We start from the raw sequence: 27,332 nt of genomic DNA, 5'->3' as shown, positions 1-27,332 counted from the left end.
GTGTGGTGTGACCCTGCGGCTCGGGTCCGGTGTGGTGGGACCCTGCGGCTCGGGTCCGGTGTGGTGGGACCCTGCGGCTCGGGTCCGGTGTGGTGCGACCCTGCGGCTCGGCTCCGGTGTGGTGCGACCCTGCGGCTCGGCTCCGGTGTGGTGCGATCCTGCGGCTCGGGTCCGGTGTGGTGCGATCCTGCGGCTCGGGTCCGGTGTGGTGCGATCCTGCGGCTCGGGTCCGGTGTGGTGCGATCCTGCGGCTCGGGTCCGGTGTGGTGCGATCCTGCGGCTCGAGTGCCAACAACAGCTGAGCTATGGGTGACATTGCAGCTCCCAGAACTCCAAGTCCTCATTCAGCGTTCACCTCTCCCCTGCAGCTGGCCACTTACTGACACCGGGAATCATGTGATCAAAGCGGACTGAAAAAAAGGTAAGTATACACTTTTTTTTTTTTTTTTTTTAACGTAGGGTAAACGGGTAGCATGAGGGGGAGGGGATATTTTATAAGATTAGGTATCGTTAGCCAGGCACTTCCTGTTATAGGGTGACAACACTCTGTCATTTGCTCCCCGGTGTCATCACCCAATCACATGCCCTGGAGACTATAAGTGACCATATCAGCACATTACACAGACCCCCCACTGGTGTCCCCATCCGGAAATCCACCCTGTGAAATGCCATTGCTGGAGGGTATGGAGACAGGAATTGGCTGCAAAGAGGCTGCAAGAGATCAGCAGCACTGAGATGTAAGGAAGGAAAAAGGGGAAAACTGTAGTCTATTATTTATGATTCCCAGGTGAAGCCGGGGAGATGAGAGAGAACATTCTCTTCTGTATTTCTGATGACTTGGAGAACTTACTTACGATTTTGCAATGAATGTCATTTCCCACAGGCATTGATAGAAATGTTTTCATTTGAGAGAACTTTCCATCCCGCTACTTGGAATTTCCTCAAAAATGAAAATCGATTGACTTCACTAATGATTCCACAACGGAACGATCATTCCTGAACCAAATGTTTTCAGTCGGAATTCTTCTGTAGATGTTTTCTTTTTAGCGCAGATTTGACAAAGAACGGAAACTCCGCTTCCCATCCCCCACACTTGTTCTCAATGAGTTTGTGAGGACTTACTGGCTGTGCGTTTGCTGTGCGCAGGTGTCGCAGGACGACGGGAGGGCGTTATGGAATCCAATCCTGGCAGTCGTCTCACAGAGGGATTTTCTGCTCTTTAGCGCAATGCCGAGGACGCGAGAGGAATGGGCGAACCCCAAACACAAGCTGCCACTTATCTCCACCAGGTAACCCGCCTGTGTCCCCCAAGTGTTCCTCCGTCGCCTGTGTCCCCCAAGTGTTCCTCTGTCGCCCAAGTGTTCCTCTGTCGCCCAAGTGTTCCTCTGTCGCCCAAGTGTTCCTCTGTCGCCTGTGTCCCCCAAGTGTTCCTGTGTCCCCCAAGTGTTCCTGTGTCCCCCAAGTGTTCCTGTGTCCCCCAAGTGTTCCTGTGTCCCCCAAGTGTTCCTGTGTCCCCCAAGTGTTCCTCTGTCGCCCAAGTGTTCCTCTGTCGCCCAAGTGTTCCTCTGTCGCCCAAGTGTTCCTCTGTCGCCCAAGTGTTCCTCTGTCGCCCAAGTGTTCCTCTGTCGCCCAAGTGTTCCTCTGTCGCCCAAGTGTTCCTCTGTCGCCCAAGTGTTCCTCTGTCGCCCAAGTGTTCCTCTGTCGCCCGTGTCCCCCAAGTGTTCCTCTGTCGCCCGTGTCCCCCAAGTGTTCCTGTGTCGCCCAAGTGTTCCTGTGTCGCCCAAGTGTTCCTGTGTCGCCCAAGTGTTCCTGTGTCGCCCAAGTGTTCCTGTGTCGCCCAAGTGTTCCTGTGTCGCCCAAGTGTTCCTGTGTCGCCCAAGTGTTCCTGTGTCGCCCAAGTGTTCCTGTGTCGCCCGTGTCCCCCAAGTGTTCCTCTGTCGCCCGTGTCCCCCAAGTGTTCCTCTGTCGTCCGTGTCCCCCAAGTGTTCCCCCGTCGTCGCCTGTGCCCCCCGTCGTCGCCTGTGCCCCCCGTCGTCGCCTGTGTCCCCCCGGTGTTGCCTGTGTCCCCGTTGCCTGTGTCCCCCCGGTGTTGCCTGTGTCCCCCAAGTATTCTTTTACGAACTTCTGTCATGTATGATCTTTCTTCATTCATAATCTCTTTGCTTCCTGTTCAGTGTTGGAGGAAGTGATGCAATCTTTCTTCTTATCTCCCAGTTGTGATGTCATTGTCAGTGGATGTTTGTGTACAGATCTTTCTAGATTTTTGATCAGCCAGTAATTGGACAGATGTCTTAGGAAAGGGAGCCTATAGTGGTTTTGAATTGATGTTTTTAATATGTGTGTGTGTGTGTGTGTGTGTGTGTATGATAGAGATATAGAGGATGTGTGTGTACATTTTTATTTATTTATTTATTTTCAAAGTGGTTCTAAATGCAGATGGGTTTTTTTTTAATTTTTTTTTTTTTTTAACTTTAATGCATTCTGTACATTAAGGTACAAAATCACCTTCAAGCACCCCCCCCCCCCCCCCCCCAGCCCCCCTTACACTTACCTGATCCCGATCTCCAATCAGCGATGTGCACAAGATCAGCGAATCTCTTGGCTTTCTTCCTCCTCATTGGCTCAGATACAGCAGCAGCAATCGCAGCCAGTGAGGAGGGGGAGGGGGTGTGTCTTATGGACACACAGAATCGGCTTGGGTGAGCATGCACGAGTGCCCCCCATAGTAAGTGGCTTGCTGTAGGAAAACTTTTTGTTACTTTAATGAATGCAGAGAATGAATTGAGGTAAAAAAACCTGAAATCTTTACAACGGATTTGACATCAAAAGAAATCCGGAGCTGCTGATTGGCTTCCATTGTAGGGAATGGCGGCTGAGGGAGGAGTTCTAGGACCAGGCTGGGAGGAGAATAGATTGTATTACAGAGGGGGGAGTGTCCCCTAAAAACGCTTCCCCCGGGAAGAAGTCTCATGGAGCAGATTATTTCCATTCACAAACGGCCCATTGTCATTTTATTGATTTACGTATAAAGTTTTTTCTTTGTGTAACCATCATTTCCCGATCTCCTTCCAGGTTGGTGCACTCCGGTCCTGGGCGCACCTCCCCCTCTCTGGAACCGCACCTAACATTTACCACCCGCACGGGGTGTCCTCAGGGCATTGACATGCGTGTCTTCCGTGTGGAGAATCAGAGGGACCTCTCTGCATGGACTCGGGCGATGGTGCAAGGCTGCCATGCTGCAGCAGAACTCACAAGAGAGGTCACCATCAGTAAGTGACTGTTTTCCTGGGGAGGTTGGGGGAGGGGAGTAGTCCTCGGTGGGCACCCCTCTGTACATCACAGGGATGAATTGTGCGAGAAGTCACGTGGGGACCACCATAGTAGTGCAGTAACAGGGAGCAGAGCCTGTGTGGTCCACGTGTTCTAGACTCAGGCTAGCCATAGAACCTCCATGTCTGGAACCCATCTTGGTAATAAAAGCCGGGAGGGGCTTCCTGTTAGACGGCCAGACTTTGTTGGGTAATGGAGACTCCAGAATGACGGCAGTGAAGGGGGGAGGGGGGAGCCTTTTCACAGATGATGTTCAGCCTTTGATTGGGATCCAAGGTCCTGCAAAGTGACACAAGGAGGGATTTAGACGGATCACACTTTATATATGTGGCTTTCCCTGCATCTGATCCGCAGTTCAGGAGACTGTGATTGGCTCTCGATGGAGCGCACCGCAGACTGGTCCTGTGTGTGTTTTTGACTGTTTCAGGTCCGAATTCAGGCAAAAATTCGGACCTGAAATGGTGAACCGGGACGCACCGGACCCCCTGCTGTGACCCCCTAAAGACCACCAATGCAGGGACCACGAGGTGCAGAACTTGGGCTGACATTAAATCTTTGTAATTCCTCCACAGCCTGCACTCTGCGCGGGGAAGCCGTCTCACTCTCCATCCACTTTGATTCGGGGTTCACAGTTTGTCGGGGGGGCCCCTCGGGACCCGTCATTCACAGATATCCTTTTGAAAAGCTCCGAATGTCAGCCGATGATGGAAGCAAACACCTGTACCTGGACTTTGGAGGAGCGGAGGGAGAGCTGGTGAGAGTTTTGTGTCTTCGGGGTTATAAAAGCATAATGCTAGAAAAGTCAACTATTCACCCTTCCCCCGCTTCCCAGCTGCATCCTGTGCGGGGGATGTCACCGAGCTTCTCCCGGGAATACTGAGGACCTGAAACCTCCAGCACTGTGCAGCAGCACCTTCTCATGAGAAATACTCAGTGACCCCCCCCCCCCCCCCGCACCTAGGTCAGCTCACTAGAAGCTGCAATGAAAGTTGGGTGTTTAATAACACTTTAAATTAAAAATAAACTCAAAAAAACAAAATGGCATATGACAGCAGCTCAGCCGCATGGGATGTGTACAGGTATCAATGCAGGCTGTCCCATTCACGTGGCTGACCACGCCCCTCACACAGGTGTCCATGCAGGCTGTCCCATTCACGTGGCTGACCACGCCCCTCACACAGGTATCAATGCAGGCCGTCCCATTCACGTGGCTGACCCTGCCCCTCACACAGGTGTCCATGCAGGCTGTCCCATTCACGTGGCTGACCCTGCCCCTCACACAGGTGTCCATGCAGGCTGTCCCATTCACGTGGCTGACCACGCCCCTCACACAGGTGTCCATGCAGGCTGTCCCATTCACGTGGCTGACCCTGCCCCTCACACAGGTGTCCATGCAGGCTGTCCCATTCACGTGGCTGACCACGCCCCTCACACAGGTGTCCATGCAGGCTGTCCCATTCACGTGGCTGACCACGCCCCTCACACAGGTGTCCATGCAGGCTGTCCCATTCACGTGGCTGACCACGCCCCTCACACAGGTATCGATGCAGGCTGTCCCATTCACGTGGCTGACCACGCCCCTCACACAGGTGTCCATGCAGGCTGTCCCATTCACGTGGCTGACCACGCCCCTCACACAGGTGTCCATGCAGGCTGTCCCATTCACGTGGCTGACCACGCCCCTCAAACAGGTATCGATGCAGGCTGTCCCATTCACGTGGCTGACCACGCCCCTCACACAGGTGTCCGTGCAGGCTGTCCCATTCACGTGGCTGACCACGCCCCTCACACAGGTGTCCATGCAGGCTGTCCCATTCACGTGGCTGACCACGCCCCTCACACAGGTGTCCATGCAGGCTGTCCCATTCACGTGGCTGACCACGCCCCTCACACAGGTGTCCATGCAGGCTGTCCCATTCACGTGGCTGACCACGCCCCTCACACAGGTATCGATGCAGGCTGTCCCATTCACGTGGCTGACCACGCCCCTCACACAGGTGTCCATGCAGGCTGTCCCATTCACGTGGCTGACCACGCCCCTCACACAGGTATCAATGCAGGCTGTCCCATTCACGTGGCTGACCACGCCCCTCACACAGGTATCAATGCAGGCTGTCCCATTCACGTGGCTGACCACGCCCCTCACACAGGTATCAATGCAGGCCGTCCCATTCACGTGGCTGACCCTGCCCCTCACACAGGTGTCAATGCAGGCCGTCCCATTCATGGGGCTGACCACGCCCCTCACACAGGTGTCAATGCAGGCCGTCCCATTCATGGGGCTGACCACGCCCCTCACACAGCTGTCAATGCAGGCCGTCCCATTCATGTGGCTGACCACGCCCCTCACACAGGTGTCAATGCAGGCCGTCCCATTCATGGGGCTGACCACGCCCCTCACACAGGTGTCCATGCAGGCCGTCCCATTCATGGGGCTGACCACGCCCCTCACACAGGTGTCAATGCAGGCCGTCCCATTCATGGGGCTGACCACGCCCCTCACACAGCTGTCAATGCAGGCCGTCCCATTCACGTGGCTGACCACGCCCCTCACACAGGTGTCAATGCAGGCCGTCCCATTCATGGGGCTGACCACGCCCCTCACACAGGTGTCAATGCAGGCCGTCCCATTCATGGGGCTGACCCTGCCCCTCACACAGGTATCAATGCAGGCCGTCCCATTCACTTGGCTGACCACGCCCCTCACACAGGTGTCCATGCAGGCCGTCCCATTCATGGTGCTGACCACGCCCCTCACACAGGTATCAATGCAGGCCGTCCCATTCACTTGGCTGACCACACCCCCTCACAGGGTCTCGGTTCTGGTGGGAGAACCTTGTCTAGGAGACATCCCATCACTCTACTACCTGGCTGAGTTCTTCCTGTGTTGCCCCCTGGAGGCGCCCCCCTTCACTCCAGGGCAGGATCTCTCCTTTCAGAGGGCATTGTACAGGCGGTGAGACGTTTTATTACCTCCTCCCTGTCTGATTTTACCCTCTAATGCTGCAGTTCTGTGCATTGCACACGGTTGTGGTGCGGCACCCGGGGGGGGGGGGACTCAGTTCTGCAGCCCAAGTTAAAAATGCCGCGGTATGCGGACAGCCCTGTCTGGCTGTTTTACAGTTTGGAACGGAAGGGGGGCGGTAAAACTGTATGTCAGTTGGCCCATTTTTAGTGGCCACACCCCGACTACCCATCTAAAAGGAACCTATTTCACGAGCAGTTGTGCCTATTAATCCCAGCGCCGGGTGTTTGATTTCTATGGGGTTCAGACCTCCGGAACAGTCCCAGCTTCTTATGTGGCCCCCATTTGAGAAAACAAATCCCCCCCCCCCCACCCATCGCTGTTGAGGTTTGTCGAGTATTACACCTTATTTCTCCAATGAACCATTATGGGGTCTCCAATCTACGGCCCCCCACGTCCCATGAGACATTCACAGACATGACTGGGCATGATGGGAATTGTAGTTCCTGAGCAACTGGAGGGCCGTAGGGGGTTTTATCTGGCCCTTGGCTCAGGCAGGACTGGGGATAGATGTCTCGGGGGAGGGGAGGGGGTATTACAAGCTGTATGATGCGTTTCCTGATCTGTGTCCTCCTTGCAGGGGGTTTTATCTGGCCCTTGGCTCAGGCAGGACTGGGGTTCGATGGCTCGGGGGAGGGGGGGGGTATTACAAGCTGTATGATGGGTTTCCTGATCTGTGTCCTCCTTGCAGGGGGTTTTATCTGGCCCTTGGCTCAGGCAGGACTGGGGTTCGATGGCTCGGGGGAGGGGGGGGGGGGGTATTACAAGCTGTATGATGCGTTTCCTGATCTGTGTCCTCCTTGCAGGGGGTTTTATCTGGCCCTTGGCTCAGGCAGGACTGGGGTCAGTATTAGCGATGTCTCGGGGGAGGGGGGGGTATTACAAGCTGTATGATGCGTTTCCTGATCTGTGTCCTCCTTGCAGGGAGTTTTATCTGGCCCTTTGGCTCAGGCAGGACTGGGGTCAGTATTAGCGATGTCTCGGGGGAGGGGGGGGGGGTATTACAAGCTGTATGATGCGTTTCCTGATCTGTGTCCTCCTTGCAGGGGGTTTTATCTGGCCCTTGGCTCAGGCAGGACTGGGGTCAGTATTAGCGATGTCTCGGGGGAGGGGGGGGTATTACAAGCTGTATGATGCGTTTCCTGATCTGTGTCCTCCTTGCAGGGGGTTTTATCTGGCCCTTGGCTCAGGCAGGACTGGGGTTCGATGGCTCGGGGGAGGGGGGGGGGTATTACAAGCTGTATGATGCGTTTCCTGATCTGTGTCCTCCTTGCAGGGAGTTTTATCTGGCCCTTTGGCTCAGGCAGGACTGGGGTCAGTATTAGCGATGTCTCGGGGGAGGGGGGGTATTACAAGCTGTATGATGCGTTTCCTGATCTGTGTCCTCCTTGCAGGGAGTTTTATCTGGCCCTTTGGCTCAGGCAGGACTGGGGTCAGTATTAGCGATGTCTCGGGGGAGGGGGGGTATTACAAGCTGTATGATGCGTTTCCTGATCTGTGTCCTCCTTGCAGGGAGTTTTATCTGGCCCTTTGGCTCAGGCAGGACTGGGGTCAGTATTAGCGATGTCTCGGGGGAGGGGGGGGGGTATTACAAGCTGTATGATGCGTTTCCTGATCTGTGTCCTCCTTGCAGGGGGTTTTATCTGGCCCTTTGGCTCAGGCAGGACTGGGGTCAGTATTAGCGATGTCTCGGGGGAGGGGAGGGTATTACAAGCTGTATGATGCATTTCCTGATCTGTGTCCTCCTTGCAGGGGGTTTTATCTGGCCCTTGGCTCAGGCAGGACTGGGATTCGATGTCTCGGGGGAAGGGGGGGTATTACAAGCTGTATGATGCGTTTCCTGATCTGTGTCCTCCTTGCAGGGAGTTTTATCTGGCCCTTTGGCTCAGGCAGGACTGGGGTCAGTATTAGCGATGTCTCGGGGGAGGGGAGGGTATTACAAGCTGTATGATGCGTTTCCTGATCTGTGTCCTCCTTGCAGGGAGTTTTATCTGGCCCTTTGGCTCAGGCAGGACTGGGGTCAGTATTAGCGATGTCTCGGGGGAGGGGAGGGTATTACAAGCTGTATGATGCATTTCCTGATCTGTGTCCTCTTTCCAGGCTCTGGATCTGCACACAAGTCCCAAGCCGGTGGTCTTCCTCCTCCATACATTCCTTTCTGCTAAAGTCACCCGGATGGGTCTGCTGGCCTGACCCCGCGCTCTTCAATGTAATCAGTGCCTTCCAGTGACAATCAGGAAGATGGCGGGAGGCCCGCTCACACCCCAACTCTTATCTGATTGGACCGCGCAGGCTGCGATCGATGGCGAGGCCGGACCAGAAGACTTTACGGACTAAACAGATGAATTTTTAGCAGATCGTTTTGTTTTTTATTACTGCCGTTTTGTGGAAAGCTAATCTTATAAAAAATGTGTAAGGTAAGTGTTGGCGTGGGAGCGGCCATCTTGCCTCGTTTTCACTACAGTGACTTTTTCCTCTTGGAATATGAAGCCATATTGTTTTCTTCTGACCAAAGTGCCTTTTATGTTATTGCTGCCTTACAAAGCGTATTTATAGAGTATATAGATATATATATGTTGTATATCACGTTCCACAGACGTATCCGCACACAACGCTGCCGTATTACCGGGACCATCACATGACTCGCCGGCGGTTCAACCAAAGAAGATTGTTTGCAGGGATTACCGTTCTGATTTCGGGTTAAAACGCTTTTGCTTGAAGGGGAAATCTCCCGGTATAAGCAGGTTTATACTCCATGTATTTTTCTAGCAGTGTTCAGGAAGGTATACAGACGTGTTATTTGCACATATTATTATATATCTGCCTCTTTGCATTTATACTTATACAGAAGCCTGTTACAGTGAGTTTAAAGTGTACCTGTTGCTTAGAGATGGGGACAAGCGGCCTGATTGGCTGAACTGCAAGCTATGCAAATCATTCACATCGGTTGGCTCTGAGGTGTTTTCTCTGCATTGTGGTTCAGCCCACAATATGGCTGCCTCCTCTCTAATGTTTCGTCAGGGGACGCTTGTACAGCAGCGCACCCTGGTGGCCATTATGGGGCAGTGAAATCTGCATTCTCGTCCGCTTTTATGAGAATTGCACAAGATCGGTCTCAGCTGACTGCGAAGGTTGGAAAGTTTTGTTAGTGAATATCCTAAAAGTGAGATTTCCATTTACATCCCAAACTATATTGTTGTGCCCCGGCCTATAATCTCTCTTCTCTTCTGCCTCCCTCTCTTCTCTGAACTTCTGCTGCCCCATAATTCTGTGTGTTCTGCCGTACAGAACGTGCGCACAAACGCAGCACCAGAGTGCTGACTGTACTGCCGGGTCCGGGTGTATGCGCAGTAGGGGGTGGTGCTCTGGCTGGGTGTATGCGCAGTAGGGGGCGGTGCTCTGGCTGGGTGTATGCGCAGTAGGGGGCGGTGCTCTGGCTGGGTGTATGCGCAGTAGGGGGCGGTGCTCTGGCTGGGTGTATGCGCAGTAGGGGGCGGTGCTCTGGCTGGGTGTATGCGCAGTAGGGGGCGGTGCTCTGGCTGGGTGTATGCGCAGTAGGGGGCGGTGCTCTGGCTGGGTGTATGCGCAGTAGGGGGAGGTGCTCTGGCTGGGTGTATACGCAGTAAGGGGCGGTGCTCTGGCTGGGTGTATGCGCAGTAGGGGGCGGTGCTCTGGCTGGGTGTATGCGCAGTAGGGGGCGGTGCTCTGGCTGGGTGTATGCGCAGTAGGGGGCGGTGCTCTGGCTGGGTGTATGCGCAGTAGGGGGCGGTGCTCTGGCTGGGTGTATGCGCAGTAGGGGGCGGTGCTCTGGCTGGGTGTAGGGGGCGGTGCTCTGGCTGGGTGTATGCGCAGTAGGGGGCGGTGCTCTGGCTGGGTGTATGCGCAGTAGGGGGTGGCGCTATGACGTCGGGGTGTGGGTGCATGCACAGTAGGGGGTGGCGCTATGACGTCGGGGTGCGGGTGCATGCACAGTAGGGGGTGGCGCTATGATGTGCGGGTGCATGCACAGTAGGGAGTGGCGCTATGATGTCCGGGTGCATGCACAGTAGGGGGTGGCGCTATGACGTCAGGGTCCGGGTGCATGCACAGTAGGGGGTGGCGCTATGACGTCAGGGTCTGGGTGCATGCACAGTAGGGGGTGGCGCTATGACGTCAGGGTCCGGGTGCATGCACAGTAGGGGGTGGCGCTATGACGTCAGGGTCTGGGTGCATGCACAGTAGGGGGTGGCGCTATGACGTCAGGGTCCGGGTGCATGCACAGTAGGGGGTGGCGCTATGACGTCAGGGTCCGGGTACATTGCAGTACAGTAGATTGCACGTGTCACAGTCCTTGGCTTTTACAACTTACACAAAGTCATGGAGCAGAAATGGTTAATCTTTGCTGAACCAGACTTATGAGAACAGTGAACTGTCATTGTGGATTCTGAATGTTTTGTGTGTTTTGAATACTTCATTGAATTTATGGCGAAATGCGCCACACGTGATATTTTGTACCGCATTGACGTGACCAGACGATCAAAACAGCCCATCCAGCTTTACTCCTTTGTTAGCTACATGCGCATGCCGGAGTTGCATTAGGAATTGAATTATGGAGAAGCTGTAACCTCAAATAGGAATTCATTATGACCAAAAACTTTCCTTAGACATTTGTATTTGTCTTGGATCTGATGAGTTACCCCCTCCATGTGCCTCCTGGGTGATGAGCTGCCTGTGTGGCTCCCTCTTGTGGTGGAGCTTGTTTACAGCAGGTAACCCGTCATGCTGACATTATTTTCTTTTGCTGCAGCGATGAGATCCGATGCTTCGTGTTTAATAAAAGGGAAGTTCTACTTCAGGTGGATCCCCGGCTCCTGCTTTGTGTTTAGTTCAGGTTCTCACACTTTACCGGCTTATCTTGATGTGCATTTTTTTTTTTTTTTTTTGGTTTAGTTTTCAGCTGGACTCCGTTTTCTTCCTCTAACACACATTGCAGCATTTCCCATTGTCCACCAATACAATAGATTTCATCTGGAATGCTGCGCAGCGCATGCTACGAATGGCCCTGAGGCCGGGTTCACACTTTTCTGCATGGCAATCCATCGTCATCACATCTGCCTTTCAGTAAAAGTTTGAACCCCGGCCAGGGCACTATCTGCATGGAGTTTGCATCTTCTCCCCGTGTCTGTGTGGGTTTCCTCCCACAAGGACATGCTGGGGGGGTAATTGTCCCCAATCTGTGTATGAATGTGAGATAGGAACCGTAGATTGTAAGCTCCTGAGGTCAGGGACTGATGTGAATGTATGTAAAGCGCTGTGTAAATTCCTGTACTAGATAAAAGGGGCGTGAAATAACGTAAATGCAACGCTCTGAAAAAGTGTGAATCCAGCCATAAAGTCTTTATCGGGGAGGAGAGTGACTGCTGGAAAACAGAGCTGTACCAGGGTGTCATGGGCCCATTACCGGGGTGTCATGAGCCCGTTACCGGGGTGTCATGGGCCCATTACCGGGGTGTCATGAGCCCGTTACCGGGGTGTCATGGGCCCGGTGGCGGGGTGTCATGGGCCCGGTGGCGGGGTGTCATGGGCCCGTTACCGGGGTGTCATGGGCCCGTTACCGGGGTGTCATGGGCCTGGTGGCGGGGTGTCATGGGCCCGGTGGCGGGGTATCATCCCCTCAGTACTCGGCATAGCAGCCGAACATTTAGACAATTCAGTCCCCGTTCCCAGCGGTTGGCACCCACATGTAGCCTGCCAGCTGCCTGCACAGCAGAGAATGAAGAGTCGTGAGCGATGATTCATATGGTGGGCAGAAATGTTTTCAATGTTGACGTTCACGGATCGCCATCACCTGCGTTGTTCTCACATTTGTGTGGAAATTAATAGGATAATAGGCGAGTGCTATCTTCCATAAATGACGGGTTCCCTTTATTTCCACCATGAAGCAAAGCAGAATCCAGTTGCAGCTTTCTGGCCATCATTGTGATCGCTGACATCACACCTGGACACACCCAGGAGACGGCGAGCCAATCGCTGACATCACACCTGGACACACCCAGGAGACGGCGAGCCAATCGCTGACATCACACCTGGACACACCCAGGAGACGGCGAGCCAATCGCTGACATCACACCTGGACACACCCGGGAGACGGTGAGCCAATCGCTGACATCACACCTGGACACACCCGGGAGACGGCGAGCCAATCGCTGACATCACACCCGGGAGACGGCGAGCCAATCGCTGACATCACACCCGGGAGACGGCGAGCCAATCGCTGACTTAGAATAGCGGGGTCATTTCATGGGGAAGGAACATGTCGCTGTGTCAGTCAGTGTTACACTTTTTTTTTTTTTAGATCCTTTGCAGTGATTTTCGGGGTTCCGGGGTGCAGCTGTATGAGAGACGCTGCATAGAAATCAGTTGCTGGCCTTTTATCTCCCGCTGATGTTCAGCTCGCTGTGCCTATTGGTTGCGGGGTGCTGGTGGGGGGCGGGGCAGAGCACCTACTTTCAGGCCATGGTTGACGAGCGTTTATTCTCACATGAAGGAGTCAATCACAGATAGTCTGGGTCACATTTAGCGCATTGATCATGATCTGAGCCGATCGTAGAATGATTTGTGCCGCTCAAGCTGTGAATCGTGTTTTTTTTTAGACCGGGTCCACAATGATGCAGTTTGTATTTGATCCGTTTCTGCGGTGCTTTTTGCAATGTGTTTTCTATGCGTTTTTTAATGCATTTTTATGCATTTTATTTTATATATTGTAAGGGGAGATGTTTTTTTGTTAGGCAGATTAAAAATGCACTACAAGCGTTTCCACTGAATGTCTATTGAACCAAAAACACACCATGTTGCATTTTAAGAAAATTCCTTGACCCTTTCCAAAAACGCAGCAGTGACCGTGTCCCATAGGAAACCATGTGAAATGGACTGTAGAGCGTTTCTGATATGAACCGAGCCTTATTGATGGACTGTGGAAAGGGTTAGATCCTCTGTGTTGGCCCATTCATACTTTAATGGATTGCGGTGAGATATCATGCGTTATGGCATTTGTTAATGTGTTGTGTTAAGGCAGCCTGTTCATTATAAACGCATAATAATCAACACAGCACAACACAAAACCAATGTCTGCGACTCTGAACAACGCAGGTTGTAGGGTGTCGGGGGTGGGAGCGGTCCTTAGTACCGCAATGCTCGGTATGCACGCTGGGCTGTGCGTTGTAGGGTGTCGGGGGTGGGGCTGTGCGTTGTAGGGTGTCGGGGGTGGGAGCGGTCCTTAGTACCGCAATGCTCGGTATGCACGCTGGGCTGTGCGTTGTAGGGTGTCGGGGGTGGGAGCGGTCCTTAGTATTAGTGCGCGGTATGCACGCTGGGCTGTGTGTTGTAGGGTGTCGGGGGGTGGGAGCGGTCCTTAGTATTACAATGCTCGGTATGCACGCTGGGCTGTGCGTTGTAGGGTGTCGGGGGTGGGAGCGGTCCTTAGTATTAGTGCGCGGTATGCACGCTGGGCTGTGCGTTGTAGGGTGTCGGGGGTGGGAGCGGTCCTTAGTATTAGTGCGCGGTATGCACGCTGGGCTGTGTGTTGTAGGGTGTCGGGGGTGGGAGCGGTCCTTAGTATTACAATGCTCGGTATGCACGCTGGGCTGTGCGTTGTAGGGTGTCGGGGGTGGGAGCGGTCCTTAGTATTAGTGCGCGGTATGCACGCTGGGCTGTGCTTTGTAGGGTGTCGGGGGTAGGAGCGGTCCTTAGTATTAGTGCGCGGTATGCACGCTGGGCTGTGCTTTGTAGGGTGTCGGGGGTGGGAGCGGTCCTTAGTATTACAATGCGCGGTATGCACGCTGGGCTGTGCGTTGTAGGGTGTCGGGGGTGGGAGCGGTCCTTAGTATTAGTGCGCGGTGTGCACGCTGGGCTGTGCGTTGTAGGGTGTCGGGGGTGGGAGCGGTCCTTAGTATTAGTGCGCGGTGTGCACGCTGGGCTGTGCGTTGTAGGGTGTCGGGGGTGGGAGCGGTCCTTAGTATTACAATGCTCGGTATGCACGCTGGGCTGTGCTTTGTAGGGTGTCGGGGGTGGGAGCGGTCCTTAGTATTACAATGCGCGGTATGCACGCTGGGCTGTGCGTTGTAGGGTGTCGGGGGTGGGAGCGGTCCTTAGTATTAGTGCGCGGTATGCACGCTGGGCTGTGCGTTGTAGGGTGTCGGGGGTGGGAGCGGTCCTTAGTATTAGTGCGCGGTGTGCACGCTGGGCTGTGCGTTGTAGGGTGTCGGGGGTGGGAGCGGTCCTTAGTATTACAATGCGCGGTATGCACGCTGGGCTGTGCGTTGTAGGGTGTCGGGGGTGGGAGCGGTCCTTAGTATTAGTGCGCGGTGTGCACGCTGGGCTGTGTGTTGTAGGGTGTCGGGGGTGGGAGCGGTCCTTAGTATTACAATGCTCGGTATGCACGCTGGGCTGTGCGTTGTAGGGTGTCGGGGGTGGGAGCGGTCCTTAGTATTAGTGTGCGGTATGCACGCTGGGCTGTGTGTTGTAGGATGTCGGGGGTGGGAGCGGTCCTTAGTATTAGTGCGCGGTATGCACGCTGGGCTGTGCGTTGTAGGGTGTCGGGGGTGGGAGCGGTCCTTAGTATTAGTGTGCGGTATGCACGCTGGGCTGTGCGTTGTAGGGTGTCGGGGGTGGGAGCGGTCCTTAGTATTAGTGTGCGGTATGCACGCTGGGCTGTGTGTTGTAGGGTGTCGGGGGTGGGAGCGGTCCTTAGTATTACAATGTGCGGTATGCACGCTGGGCTGTGCGTTGTAGGGTGTCGGGGGTGGGAGCGGTCCTTAGTACTGCAATGCGCGGTATGCACGCTGGGCTGTGTGTTGTAGGGTGTCGGGGGTGGGAGCGGTCCTTAGTATTAGTGTGCGGTATGCACGCTGGGCTGTGTGTTGTAGGGTGTCGGGGGTGGGAGCGGTCCTTAGTATTACAATGTGCGGTATGCACGCTGGGCTGTGCGTTGTAGGGTGTCGGGGGTGGGAGCGGTCCTTAGTACTGCAATGCGCGGTATGCACGCTGGGCTGTGTGTTGTAGGGTGTCGGGGGTGGGAGCGGTCCTTAGTATTAGTGTGCGGTATGCACGCTGGGCTGTGTGTTGTAGGGTGTCGGGGGTGGGAGCGGTCCTTAGTATTACAATGCGCGGTATGCACGCTGGGCTGTGCGTTGTAGGGTGTCGGGGGTGGGAGCGGTCCTTAGTATTAGTGCGCGGTATGCACGCTGGGCTGTGTGTTGTAGGGTGTCGGGGGTGGGAGCGGTCCTTAGTATTACAATGCTCGGTATGCACGCTGGGCTGTGCGTTGTAGGGTGTCGGGGGTGGGAGCGGTCCTTAGTATTAGTGCGCGGTATGCACGCTGGGCTGTGCTTTGTAGGGTGTCGGGGGTAGGAGCGGTCCTTAGTATTAGTGCGCGGTATGCACGCTGGGCTGTGCTTTGTAGGGTGTCGGGGGTGGGAGCGGTCCTTAGTATTACAATGCGCGGTATGCACGCTGGGCTGTGCGTTGTAGGGTGTCGGGGGTGGGAGCGGTCCTTAGTATTAGTGCGCGGTGTGCACGCTGGGCTGTGCGTTGTAGGGTGTCGGGGGTGGGAGCGGTCCTTAGTATTAGTGCGCGGTGTGCACGCTGGGCTGTGCGTTGTAGGGTGTTGGGGGTGGGAGCGGTCCTTAGTATTACAATGCTCGGTATGCACGCTGGGCTGTGTGTTGTAGGGTGTCGGGGGTGGGAGCGGTCCTTAGTATTACAATGCTCGGTATGCACGCTGGGCTGTGCTTTGTAGGGTGTCGGGGGTGGGAGCGGTCCTTAGTATTACAATGCGCGGTATGCACGCTGGGCTGTGCGTTGTAGGGTGTCGGGGGTGGGAGCGGTCCTTAGTATTAGTGCGCGGTATGCACGCTGGGCTGTGCGTTGTAGGGTGTCGGGGGTGGGAGCGGTCCTTAGTATTAGTGCGCGGTGTGCACGCTGGGCTGTGCGTTGTAGGGTGTCGGGGGTGGGAGCGGTCCTTAGTATTAGTGTGCGGTATGCACGCTGGGCTGTGTGTTGTAGGGTGTCGGGGGTGGGAGCGGTCCTTAGTACTGCAATGCTCGGTATGCACGCTGGGCTGTGCGTTGTAGGGTGTCGGGGGTGGGAGCGGTCCTTGGTACCGCAATGCTCGGTATGCACGCTGGGCTGTGCGTTGTAGGGTGTCGGGGGTGGGGCTGTGCGTTGTAGGGTGTCGGGGGATGGGAGCGGTCCTTAGTACCGCAATGCTCAGTATGCACGCTGGGCTGTGCGTTGTACTCTGCTGTACAGTGTGTGGGGGTGTCATTGACAATGAATGGCAGCGCATTGTCACAACGCACATGTGTGAATGGGCTGACCTTATTGGGAGATTTTTCAATACTTCCTGTCCCGGTGTCACTTATCACAAGCTTACATAGAGAGCAGGACAGGAAGTGAGGGGAAATCTTCCTGATGAGGACACAACAGAGGTTCTAACCCGGGTCAGCAATCTCGGCACGCCATTTGTTGTGGCACTACAAGTCCCAGGAGCCATTCTAAGGTGGAGAGCCACAGGCGTGACTCCCAGAGGCATGATGGGAATTGTAGTTTCACCACAGCTGGAGTGCCAAATCCCCCCTCCCCCAACCAAATGTAAAGAAGTTTTTGGAGTGGAGTTGTTTATGGAGATGAGAAGTCTGATGAGAGAATGCAGATTGTTGGGGGAGGGGAGGGGGTGTGAGAAGGTGACGTCGCTGTAACGTGACGCGCTGCTTCCATGGAACGGATAGGCTGCCGGGTGCGGCACACAATGACAGGTACACTTTGCTGTAGTAAAGAACTTTATTTATAAGCTGAAGGAAAATGTTTATTAAACTGAAATATCTTTCTTATTAAATAAATTGCAAATTTTATTTTCTATGAATAAAGTGATATTCTGGTCTGTTTTCATCTATTGCGATTATTGCGGCTTGCCCGCCGATTTTACTACGGAAGTGATATCACAGCTGTCCTCGGGGGTGGGGCTGCATTCGTGTTGTTGTTTTTTTTTTCGCTTTAATTTTAGCTGGTGATCCTGCCAGTAATGAGTTTAAAGCCGGCAAACCTTCCCTGTACTGTGTCTATGGATTGGATGTATATTATTATTATTATTATTATTATTATTATGATTATTATTAAGGATTTATATTATTACTATTATACAGGATTTATATGGCGCCAACAGTTTTCGCAGCGCTTTACAACTTGAGTGCAGACAGTACACTTACAATACAGGAGGAATCAGAGGACCCTGATCCTCAGAGCTTACAATCTAGAAGGGAGGATCAAGTGAACAAAAGGTAATAACTGGGGGGGGATCAGATGGCGAGTATGGGAGGAGGTGATGAGGGATATAGAGAGCAGGAGGTCTTGAGAGGAAGGAAGAGAACGAGTAGGTTGGTATTTAGGGAAGAGGTCAGTGATGTAGGTGGGGGTGAGTTGTGGACGGCTTGGTAAGTAATTGTTAGTATTTTGAATTTAATCCGTTGGGTGAGCGGAAGCCAGTGGAGGGATTGACAGAGCGGGGTGGAGGACACAGAGCGATTGGTAAGGTGGATGAGTCTGGCAGCAGCATTTATGATGGGTTAAAGGGGGGAGGAGCCTATGTAGAGGTAAGCCAATAAGAAGGGAGTTGCAGTAGTCGAGGCGAGAGATGACCAGCGAGTGAATTAAGAGCTTTGTTGTGTCAATGGTTAGAAAGGGGCGTATTTTGGAGATGTTGCGGAGGTTTAGGCGGGAAGATTTGGACAGTGATTGGACGTGTTGCTTCAAGGAGAGTTCAGAGTCCAGGACGATACCTAGAACCTTGGCATGTGGGGGATGGGCTTATGGTTGTGCCATCGATCAGGGGAAGAGGCATATGGGGGAGGAAAAATGATAAGTTCGGTTTTGGATAGATTGAGTTTGAGGAAGTGGTGAGCCATCCAGACTGATATATCTGATAGTAAATTAGTGATACGTGAGGAGACAGAGGGGTTGAGCTGAGGGGTAGAGAAATAGATTTGGGTGTCCTCAGCTTAGAGGTGGTATTGGAAGCCATGGGAGGCCATCAGCTGACCCAGGGAGGCGGTGTAGATTGAAAATAGGAGAGGTCCAAGAACAGAACCTTGGGGTCCCCTGACAGAAAGGAAGAGGAGAGGTGGAAGTAGAATTTTGCTAGCATTACACTAAAGGTGCGGTTGGATAAGTAGGAAGAGAAGCAGCGAAGTGTACAGTCACGGAGACCAAAGGCGTGGAGTTTTTTGAGGAGGAGGGGGTGGTCAACCGTATCAAAGGCAGCAGAAAGGTCCAGGAGGAAGAGGACAGAATAGTGTCCATTGGTTTTGGGTCCAGGAGTAGGAGGACAGAATAGAGTCCATTGGTTTTGGGTCCAGGAGTAGGAGGACAGAATAGAGTCCATTGGTTTTGGGTCCAGGAGTAGGAGGACAGAATAGAGTCGATTTGGTTTTGACCGTTTGTAGATCGTTTGTTAGTTTTAGGAGAGCAGTTTCTGTAGAGTGTTGAGGACTAAATCCAGACTGAAGGGGATCAAGAAGGCCATTATCAGCGAGGTGGATGCTCAGTCGGTTGTAGACTAGATGTTCAAGGAGTTTGGATAAAAAGGGGAGCAAGGAGATGTGGCGTAGGTTGTTAAGATTGGATGGGTCCAGAGAGGGCTTTTTAAGTATGGAGCTGACCAGTGCGTGTTTTAGAGAGTTGGGAAAGATGCCAGAAGAGAGGGAGAGATTTGGATTAGAGAGTGTAGAATAGAGCTAAAGGGTGACCGTAGAGTTTACGAGGGAACAGAATCCAGAGGGCAGGTGGTAAGATGGACATTGGCAAGTAATTTTTTTTTTAATCATTTAGTAACATTTGTTCTCATCTCTCCCTTCCCAACGCCTGACTCTAGGTGTTTGAAAATCTTAGTAACCTGTCCATCACCAACTGCGGTGGGGCAAGACTAGGACTATCTAACCAAGGCTGCCAGATAAGGTCAAACTTTACGGCCGTGTTTCTGTAGGTAGGCCAGTTGTTCTCTGAGAAAGAGGGAGGTAAGATATCCATTGTGGCCGCCATCCAGTATCTAGCAATACGTTTCCTAGCCAGGCACAATAGTCTAGTGATCATAAGATACATTCCCCTCGGGGTACATTTCCTCGTCTGTAGTGGTGGAGTTGAAAGAGGGAAGTAATGATTGTGCCTGTGGGCATGAGGTGTAAAGCGTGGAGGACATCTGAACAGTAGAGATCTCCTCGCAAATTGTATCAATCTTCTGTTTGAAGTGATTGGCGATCTCTTGGGCAGTGAGTGGAGGCCATATATAATCAATACTTTCTCCTATCTGTGTCTGTGGATTGGATCAGAACCTCTTCCTATCTGTGTCTGTGGATTGGATCAGAACCTCTTCCTATCTGTGTCTGTGGATTGGATCGGAGCCTCTTCCTATCTGTGTCTGTGGATTGGATCGGAGCCTCTTCCTTATCTGTGTCTGTGGATTGGATCGGAGCCTCTTCCTATCTGTGTCTGTGGATTGGATCGGAGCCTCTTCCTATCTGTGTCTGTGGATTGGATCGGAGCCTCTTCCTATCTGTGTCTGTGGATTGGATCGGAGCCTCTTCCTATCTGTGTCTGTGGATTGGATCGGAGCCTCTTCTGTGTCTGGTTCCGCTGGCCAATGTTTCATTTATAATAAGGGCCGTGCTGCGCCTTTTCTATATTGCACCAAAAAATTATATAAAATAATCATTATTAATCCCACGTGCTGGAAAATCTTTAATCCCACCTTGGATTGGACATGTCCCGCTCTTCCCATCTAGTGGTGGGCTTAGACCCCCAAACTCTTTTTCCACCCCAATTTGCTCTTTTTTTCCCCCCTTCCTGTGGCTCATGAGAGGTGGGAATGACACATTCACTGTGCACTGGAGTAAAAGAAGGTGGAGAGGAGAATGGAAGAGGCTGAAGATCACCTCTAGATGGGAAGTGCCAACCCCCCTCTTTTCTTGTCTCTTGTAGTTCAGAGGTCACCCAGGTGGGGCTAATACTGCACGGACAGCACTGAATTTCTGACAGGATCAACAGGTATTTTTGGAAATATTAAACATTTAGCAAAACACATTGAATGGAATATTTACAAGTGAAGAAATAAGAGAAATGTGTTTTATGGTAAATAAGCCTGAAGGGGGAAATTTAGGCAATTTTTACATGCAGGGCCAGCTTGGAGCGATGGCAGTGCCTTCCCTGTAGGGAGGGTCCCTGTGCCTTCCCTGCGTGGGGGGGCCCTGTGCTTTCCCTGTGGGGGTGTCCCTGTGCTTTCCCTGTGGGGGGGTCCCCTGTGCCTTCCCTGTAGGGGGGGGTGTCCCTGTGCCTTCCCTGTAGGGGGGGTGTCCCTGTGCCTTCCCTGCAGGGGGGGTGTCCCTGCGGGGGAGGGGGTGTCCCTGTGCCTTCCCTGCGGGGGGGGGTCCCTGTGCCATTCCTGCGGGGGAGGGGGTGTCCCTGTGCCTTCCCTGCGGGGGGGGGGGGTCCCTGTGCCATTCCTGCGGGGGAGGGGGTGTCCCTGTGCCTTCCCTGCGGGGGAGGGGGTGTCCCTGTGCTTTCCCTGCAGGGGGGGGGGGGTCCCTGTGCCTTCCCTGCGGGGGAGGGGGTGTCCCTGTGCTTTCCCTGCGGGTGGGGGGGGGGTCCCTGTGCCTTCCCTGCGGGGGAGGGGGTGTCCCTGTGCCTTCCCTGCGGGGGGAGGGGGGGGTCCCTTTCGCTGTACCTGTGGGATATGGAGATCTCTGTAGTAAATCCCATTACTACATTGAAGTGTACTAGCTTCTGAGTCCTGTGCTGAACGGCTGCCCTGCTGCATTGGAAACACAGGGGGCGCTCTCTTGGCACAGGATCAATAAATGGAGAACGTTTTCGGATTGGACCAATCAGGGGCGAGTCTGCGGATGTGTCATGTGATCTCACTGCCCGTCCTCATGTATATTTTTTGCTTTTTAAGCAGTTTCTGTGCTTTCTTATGTGAATGTTTAGTTCCGCCCCCCTCTGCGTCAGCCAATCATGAGCTTGTTATGTTTTCTGTTTGATAGCAATAAGCAATCTCCACCTCCTCCAATCAGAAAACATTTTCCATTCTGTCTTAGGCCTCATACACACGAGACGCTGTTAAACGCGCGTTCAGAGGCAGGTGGACACTTTTTTCAGCTGCCTCTGAACTCATTCAATGTTATCCTATGTGTCCATCTACACAGTCTCGGTTTTTGACATTTTTAGGCAGTTGCGTTTAACCTCGTTTTTCCAGAAGCAAAAAAAATGGGTTCAGACACAAAAGTTTTTCACGTTTCAGATGCCAAACGCGGCTAAACGCTGGTACCGCGTTTTGCGTTTATAAGTGTTTTTAAAGGAACCCGATTTTTTAGACCAGAAAACACAGAAATATGGTAAACTGCAGCAGAGAATGACATTTTGCGACCCGAATTTGGGGCCCCATATCTCGGGGTCACTTGGAGCTAGGAACCCCAAATTTGGTGTGCAAACACAGTGTAACTAGCACTACAACATATCCAAAGTTGGGGTTCCTAGCACCAAGTGGTCCTGAGATACGGGCCCCAAAGTCAGATTGCAAAATGTCATTCTCTGCTCTGCAATATGTTCAGTAATACGATATGGGATCCATTTCCCCAAAAAAAAAAAATACAGAAAGAGTGACGAATGCAAGTGTACAAAATATATATATGAGGGAGAGGGAGAGGGAGAGAGGGGGGGGGGAGAGAGAGGGAGGGAGGGAGGGAGGGAGGGAGGGGGAGAGAGAGAGAGGGGGGGAGAGAGGGAGAGGGAGAGGGAGAGGGAGAGGGAGGGAGAGGGAGAGAGAGAGAGAGAGAGAGAGAGAGAGAGAGAGAGAGAGAGAGAGAGAGAGAGAGAGATCTGCTGTGGCTCACTCTGATCAAAATGGCAGAAATAGTTCAAATTTGCTGTCTGAGCTGGGGGGAGGGTCTTTCTGAGCTGGGGGGAGGGTCTTTCTGAGCTGGGGGGAGGGTCTTTCTGAGCTGGGGGGAGGGTCTTTGTTATCTTAACTAAACGCTTCTAGACACAAACGCGGCAAAACGGGCGTTTCTAAATGCCGGCTTCAGCTTTTTAAAACGTGTTCAGCAGAGTTTGCACCGGCGTCTCGTGTGAGCGGGCAGAGAGAGCGCCCCCCTGTGTTCTGCCTGGACCCGGAGGTCAGCAGCAGTCAGTGTAATGGTGCCGCAGACCGGGGATTACAGCTTCCAGAGAGACCCTCCAGGTATGGCACTGACACTTTACAATACAGGAGAAATCAGAGGGTCCTGATCCTGAGAGCTTACAATCTAAAGCTAGCCATACACCATACAATTTTCTTTCGATTTACCTTCAGCTCTGTAGTAGACGGTCGGCCTGATTGGATACATATGGAAAGTGTTTAGGGCTGACCTCATATTATACAGTTTTGGTAAATCTAAAGGAAAATTGTACAAGATAATTGTATAATGTATGAACGGCTGGCCTAAAAGATACGTTACAATATCTAACTTTCCTAGGCGCACCCCACAGGGAGATTTAGGCTCACCATACATTATACAATCATCTTGTACAATTTTCCTTTAGATTTACCAAAACTGTATAATATGAGGTCAGCCCTAAACACTTTCCATTTGTATCCAATCAGGCCGACCGTCTACTACAGAGCTGAAGGTAAATCTAAAGAAAATTGTACAATGTATGGGCGGCCTTACAATCTTTCCTGTCTGGACAGACGGTGATTGAAAGTCTTAGTGGGAGTTTTGTGGTTATTATTTGGAGGGCAGATTTCCGGTCCCACAACGAGGAGTGAGAGGAAATCTCGTCCCCCGAAGGGCCGTCCTCCCGAGAACCGTTCACATTCTCTATATTATTGGGGTTCCTGGGGGGGGGGGGGGGTGATGAGGTCACTCGCGGTGCTCAGGGAGCCCCTCCCACCAGGGAGGTGAGGAGGGGGAGGGGGAGCGCTCAGAAGAAGAAATCTGCACCCCCTCCGTCTTGCAGAGACGTTTTTCTCTATTGATCGATTCTTATAAATATTTCTGATCACTTTTTTTGTTCCGGTGACAACAATACTGAGATAAAGAGGTGAATCCACCCCATGGGGACATAAATAAAAACTGTACGGGGTTCTAACCCAGTCAAAGGTACAGAAATGCCAGACCTCCTCATTGAGAGACTCGGGGTTCATTCACCCCACTGATTAGAGCCGCACCCCAACCAGAGCAGGGAGTGTCTGCAGCGAGAGCCAATCAATGACAGGCTCCCCCTCCCCCTGTTATGGATTGGACAGGAAGTTGGAATTTTCTTTGTCATGAAACATTCGTTGGATGATTTGTACAGAACCCCCAACATTGGAGGTGGAGAGCGGCCCCCCAAATCACTCGTCTCCAGACAAACGTCAGAGCCGCCCAACCCCCCAGGGGTCACCATAGAGGTCTCCGCCCAGGAGGAGAGAGGGACCCAACGAGGGAGGAGAGAGGGACCCAACGAGGGAGGAGAGAGGGACCCCACGAGGGAGGAGAGAGGGACCCCACGAGGGAGGAGAGAGGGACCCAACGAGGGAGGAGAGAGGGACCCCACGAGGGAGGAGAGAGGGAGAGGGACAAGGGACCCAACGAGGGAGGAGAGGGACCCCACGAGGAAGAAGAGAGGGACCCCACGAGGGAGGAGAGAGGGACAAGGGACCCAACGAGGGAGGAGAGAGGGACCCAACGAGGGAAGAGAGGGACCCAACGAGGGAGGAGAGAGGGAGAGGGACAAGGGACCCAATGAGGGAGGAGAGGGACCCCACGAGGAAGAAGAGGGGGACCCCACGAGGAAGAAGAGAGGGACCCCACGAGGGAGGAGAGAGGGACCCCATGGAGAAGAAGAGAGGGACCCAACGAGGGAGGAGAGAGGGAGAGGGACAAGGGACCCAACGAGGGAGGAGAGAGGGACCCAACGAGGGAGGAGAGGGACCCCACGAGGAAGAAGAGAGGGACCCAACGAGGGAGGAGAGAGAGAGGGACAGGGGACCCAATGAGAGAGGGAGAGGGACAGGGGACCCAATGAGGGAGGAGAGAGGGACCCGATGAGGGACCCAACGAGGGAGGAGAGCGGGACAGGGGGCCCAAAGAGGGAAGGGGGGGACCCAACGAGGGAGGAGAGAGGGAGAGGGACAGGAGACCCAATGAGGGAGGGAGAGGGACAGGGGACCCAATGAGGGAGGAGAGGGACCCAACGAGCGAGGAGAGCGGGACAGGGTTGCCCAATGAGGGAGGAGAGGGACAGGGGGCCCAAAGAGGGAAGGGGGGGACCCAACGAGGGAGGAGAGAGGGACCCAACGAGGGAGGAAAGAGGGACCCAACGAGGTAGGAGAGGGGGACCCAGCGAGGTAGGAGAGAGGGACAGGGGGCCCGAAGAGGGGGACCCCACGAGGGAGGGAAGGGGGGGACCCAACGAGGGAGAAGAGGGGGGCCCAACGAGGGAGAAGAGGGGGGCCCAACGAGGGAGGAGAGGGGGGCCCAACGAGGGAGGAGAAGGGGACCCCACGAGGGAGCAGAGGGACAGGGGACCCAACGAGGGAGCAGAGGGGGACCCAACGAGGGAGGAGAGGGACAGGGGGCCCAAAGAGGGAGAAGAGGGGGACAGGGGGCTCTAATGGGGGATAATGACGGAGAAGAGAGGGACCTTATGAGGGATAATGAAGGGGGACAGGGGTCCCTAATGAGGGATAATGAAGGAGGAGAGGGGGACCCAAATGAGGGATAATGAAGGAGGAGAGGGGGACCCAAATGAGGGATAATGAAGGAGGAGAGGGGCAGGGGCGCTAATGAGGGATATGAAGGGGGAGGGACAGGGGGCCCTAATGAGCAATAATGAAGGAGGAGAGGGGGGCAGGGGGTCCTAATGAGGGACAATGAAGGAGGAGAGGGGGATGGGGGTTCCCAATGAGGGACAATGAAGGAGGAGAGGGGGTGGGGGTCCCCAATGAAGGTGAGGAGAGGGGGACAGGGTCCCCAATGAGGGACAATGAAGGAGGAGAGGGGGTCCGCAATGAAGGTGAGGAGAGGGGGATGGAGGCCCCAATGAGAGATAATGAAGGAGGAGAGGGGGATGGGGGGGCCCCAATGAGGGCCAATGAAGGAGGAGAGGGGGATGGGGTCCCCAATGAGGGACAATGAAGGAGGAGAGGGGGTGGGGGATGGGGTCCCCAATGAGGGACAATGAAGGTGAGGAGAGGGGAATGGGGGTCCCCAATGAGGGACAATGAAGGAGGAGAGGGGGGTGGGGGGCCTATGAGGGACAATGAAGGAGGGGGGTGGGGGTCCCCAATGAGGGATAATGAAGGAGGAGAGGGGGATGGGGGCTCCAATGAGGGACAATGAAGGAGGAGAGGGGGTCCCCAATGAAGGTGAGGAGAGGGGGACAGGGTCCCCAATGAGGGACAATGAAGGAGGATAGGGGGATAGAGGCCCCAATGAGAGATAATGAAGGAGGAGAGGGGGATGGGGGTCCCCAATGAGGGACAATGAAGGAGGAGTGGGGGGCCCCAATGAGGGACAATGAAGGAGAAGAGGGAGATGGGGGCCCCAATGAAGGAGGAGAGGGGGATGGGGTCCCCAATGAGGGACAATGAAGGAGGAGAGGGGGATGGGGGGGCCCAATGAGGGACAATGAAGGAGGAGAGGGGGATGGGGTCCCCAATGAGGGACAATGAAGGAGGAGAGGGGGATGGGGTCCCCAATGAGGGACAATGAAGGAGGAGAGGGGGTGGGGGATGGGGTCCCCAATGAGGGACAATGAAGGTGAGGAGAGGGGAATGGGGGTCCCCAATGAGGGACAATGAAGGAGGAGAGGGGGGTGGGGGTCCCCAATGAAGGAGGAGAGGGGGATGGGGGTCCCCAATGGAGGAGGAGAGGTGGGTGGGAGGACAATGAAGGAGGAGAGGGGGATGGGGGTCCCCAATGAAGGAGGAGAGGGGGATGGGAGGACAATGAAGGAGGAGAGGGGGATGGGGGTCCCCAATGAAGGAGGAGAGGGGGATGGGGGGGCCCAATGAGGGACAATGAAGGAGGAGAGGGGGATGGGGTCCCCAATGAGGGACAATGAAGGAGGAGAGGGGGATGGGGTCCCCAATGAGGGACAATGAAGGAGGAGAGGGGGTGGGGGATGGGGTCCCCAATGAGGGACAATGAAGGTGAGGAGAGGGGAATGGGGGTCCCCAATGAGGGACAATGAAGGAGGAGAGGGGGGTGGGGGTCCCCAATGAAGGAGGAGAGGGGGATGGGGGTCCCCAATGGAGGAGGAGAGGTGGGTGGGAGGACAATGAAGGAGGAGAGGGGGATGGGGGTCCCCAATGAAGGAGGAGAGGGGGATGGGAGGACAATGAAGGAGGAGAGGGGGATGGGGGTCCCCAATGAAGGAGGAGAGGGGGATGGGGGTCCCCAATGGAGGAGGAGAGGGGGGTGGGAGGACAATGAAGGAGGAGAGGGGGATGGGGGTCCCCAATGAAGGTGAGGGGGGATGGGGGTCCCCAATGGAGGAGGAGAGGGGGATGGGGGTCCCCAGTGAAGGAGGAGAGGGGGATGGGGGTCCCCAATGAAGGAGGAGAGGGGGATGGGGGTCCCCTATGAAGGACAATAAAGGAGGAGAGGGGGTCCCCAATGGAGGAGGAGAGGGGGATGGGGGTCCCCAGTGAAGGAGGAGAGGGGGATGGGGTCCCCAATGAAGGAGGAGAGGGGGATGGGGGTCCCCAATGAAGGAGGAGAGGGGGATGGGGGTCCCCAGTGAAGGAGGAGAGGGGGATGGGGGTCCCCAATGAAGGAGGAGAGGGGGATGGGGGTCCCCTATGAAGGACAATAAAGGAGGAGAGGGGGTCCCCAATGGAGGAGGAGAGGGGGATGGGGGTCCCCAGTGAAGGAGGAGAGGGGGATGGGGTCCCCAATGAAGGAGGAGAGGGGGATGGGGGTCCCCA

General features: G+C 54.3%; 1 protein-coding gene across 1 annotated transcript in view; it reads left to right on the top strand.

Annotated features, from left to right (window-relative positions):
- Positions 1-11,195, top strand: part of LOC141112885 (beta-2-syntrophin-like) — a 31,236-nt gene extending 20,041 nt beyond the window's left edge. Inside the window, 4 exon segments of the mRNA XM_073605988.1 lie at positions 1,147-1,289; positions 3,073-3,269; positions 3,903-4,084; positions 8,456-11,195. Of these exon segments, the coding sequence (XP_073462089.1) occupies positions 1,147-1,289; positions 3,073-3,269; positions 3,903-4,084; positions 8,456-8,548 (615 nt within the window). The 3' untranslated portion in view covers positions 8,549-11,195.
- The last annotated feature ends 16,137 nt before the right edge of the window (positions 11,196-27,332 follow it).

This window comes from Aquarana catesbeiana, linkage group LG11 (assembly GCF_042186555.1).
Source record: "Aquarana catesbeiana isolate 2022-GZ linkage group LG11, ASM4218655v1, whole genome shotgun sequence".
Classification (NCBI taxonomy): domain Eukaryota; kingdom Metazoa; phylum Chordata; class Amphibia; order Anura; family Ranidae; genus Aquarana; species Aquarana catesbeiana.
Note: the sequence above shows the minus strand (reverse complement) of the source record. Positions and strands in the feature narration are given on the sequence as shown.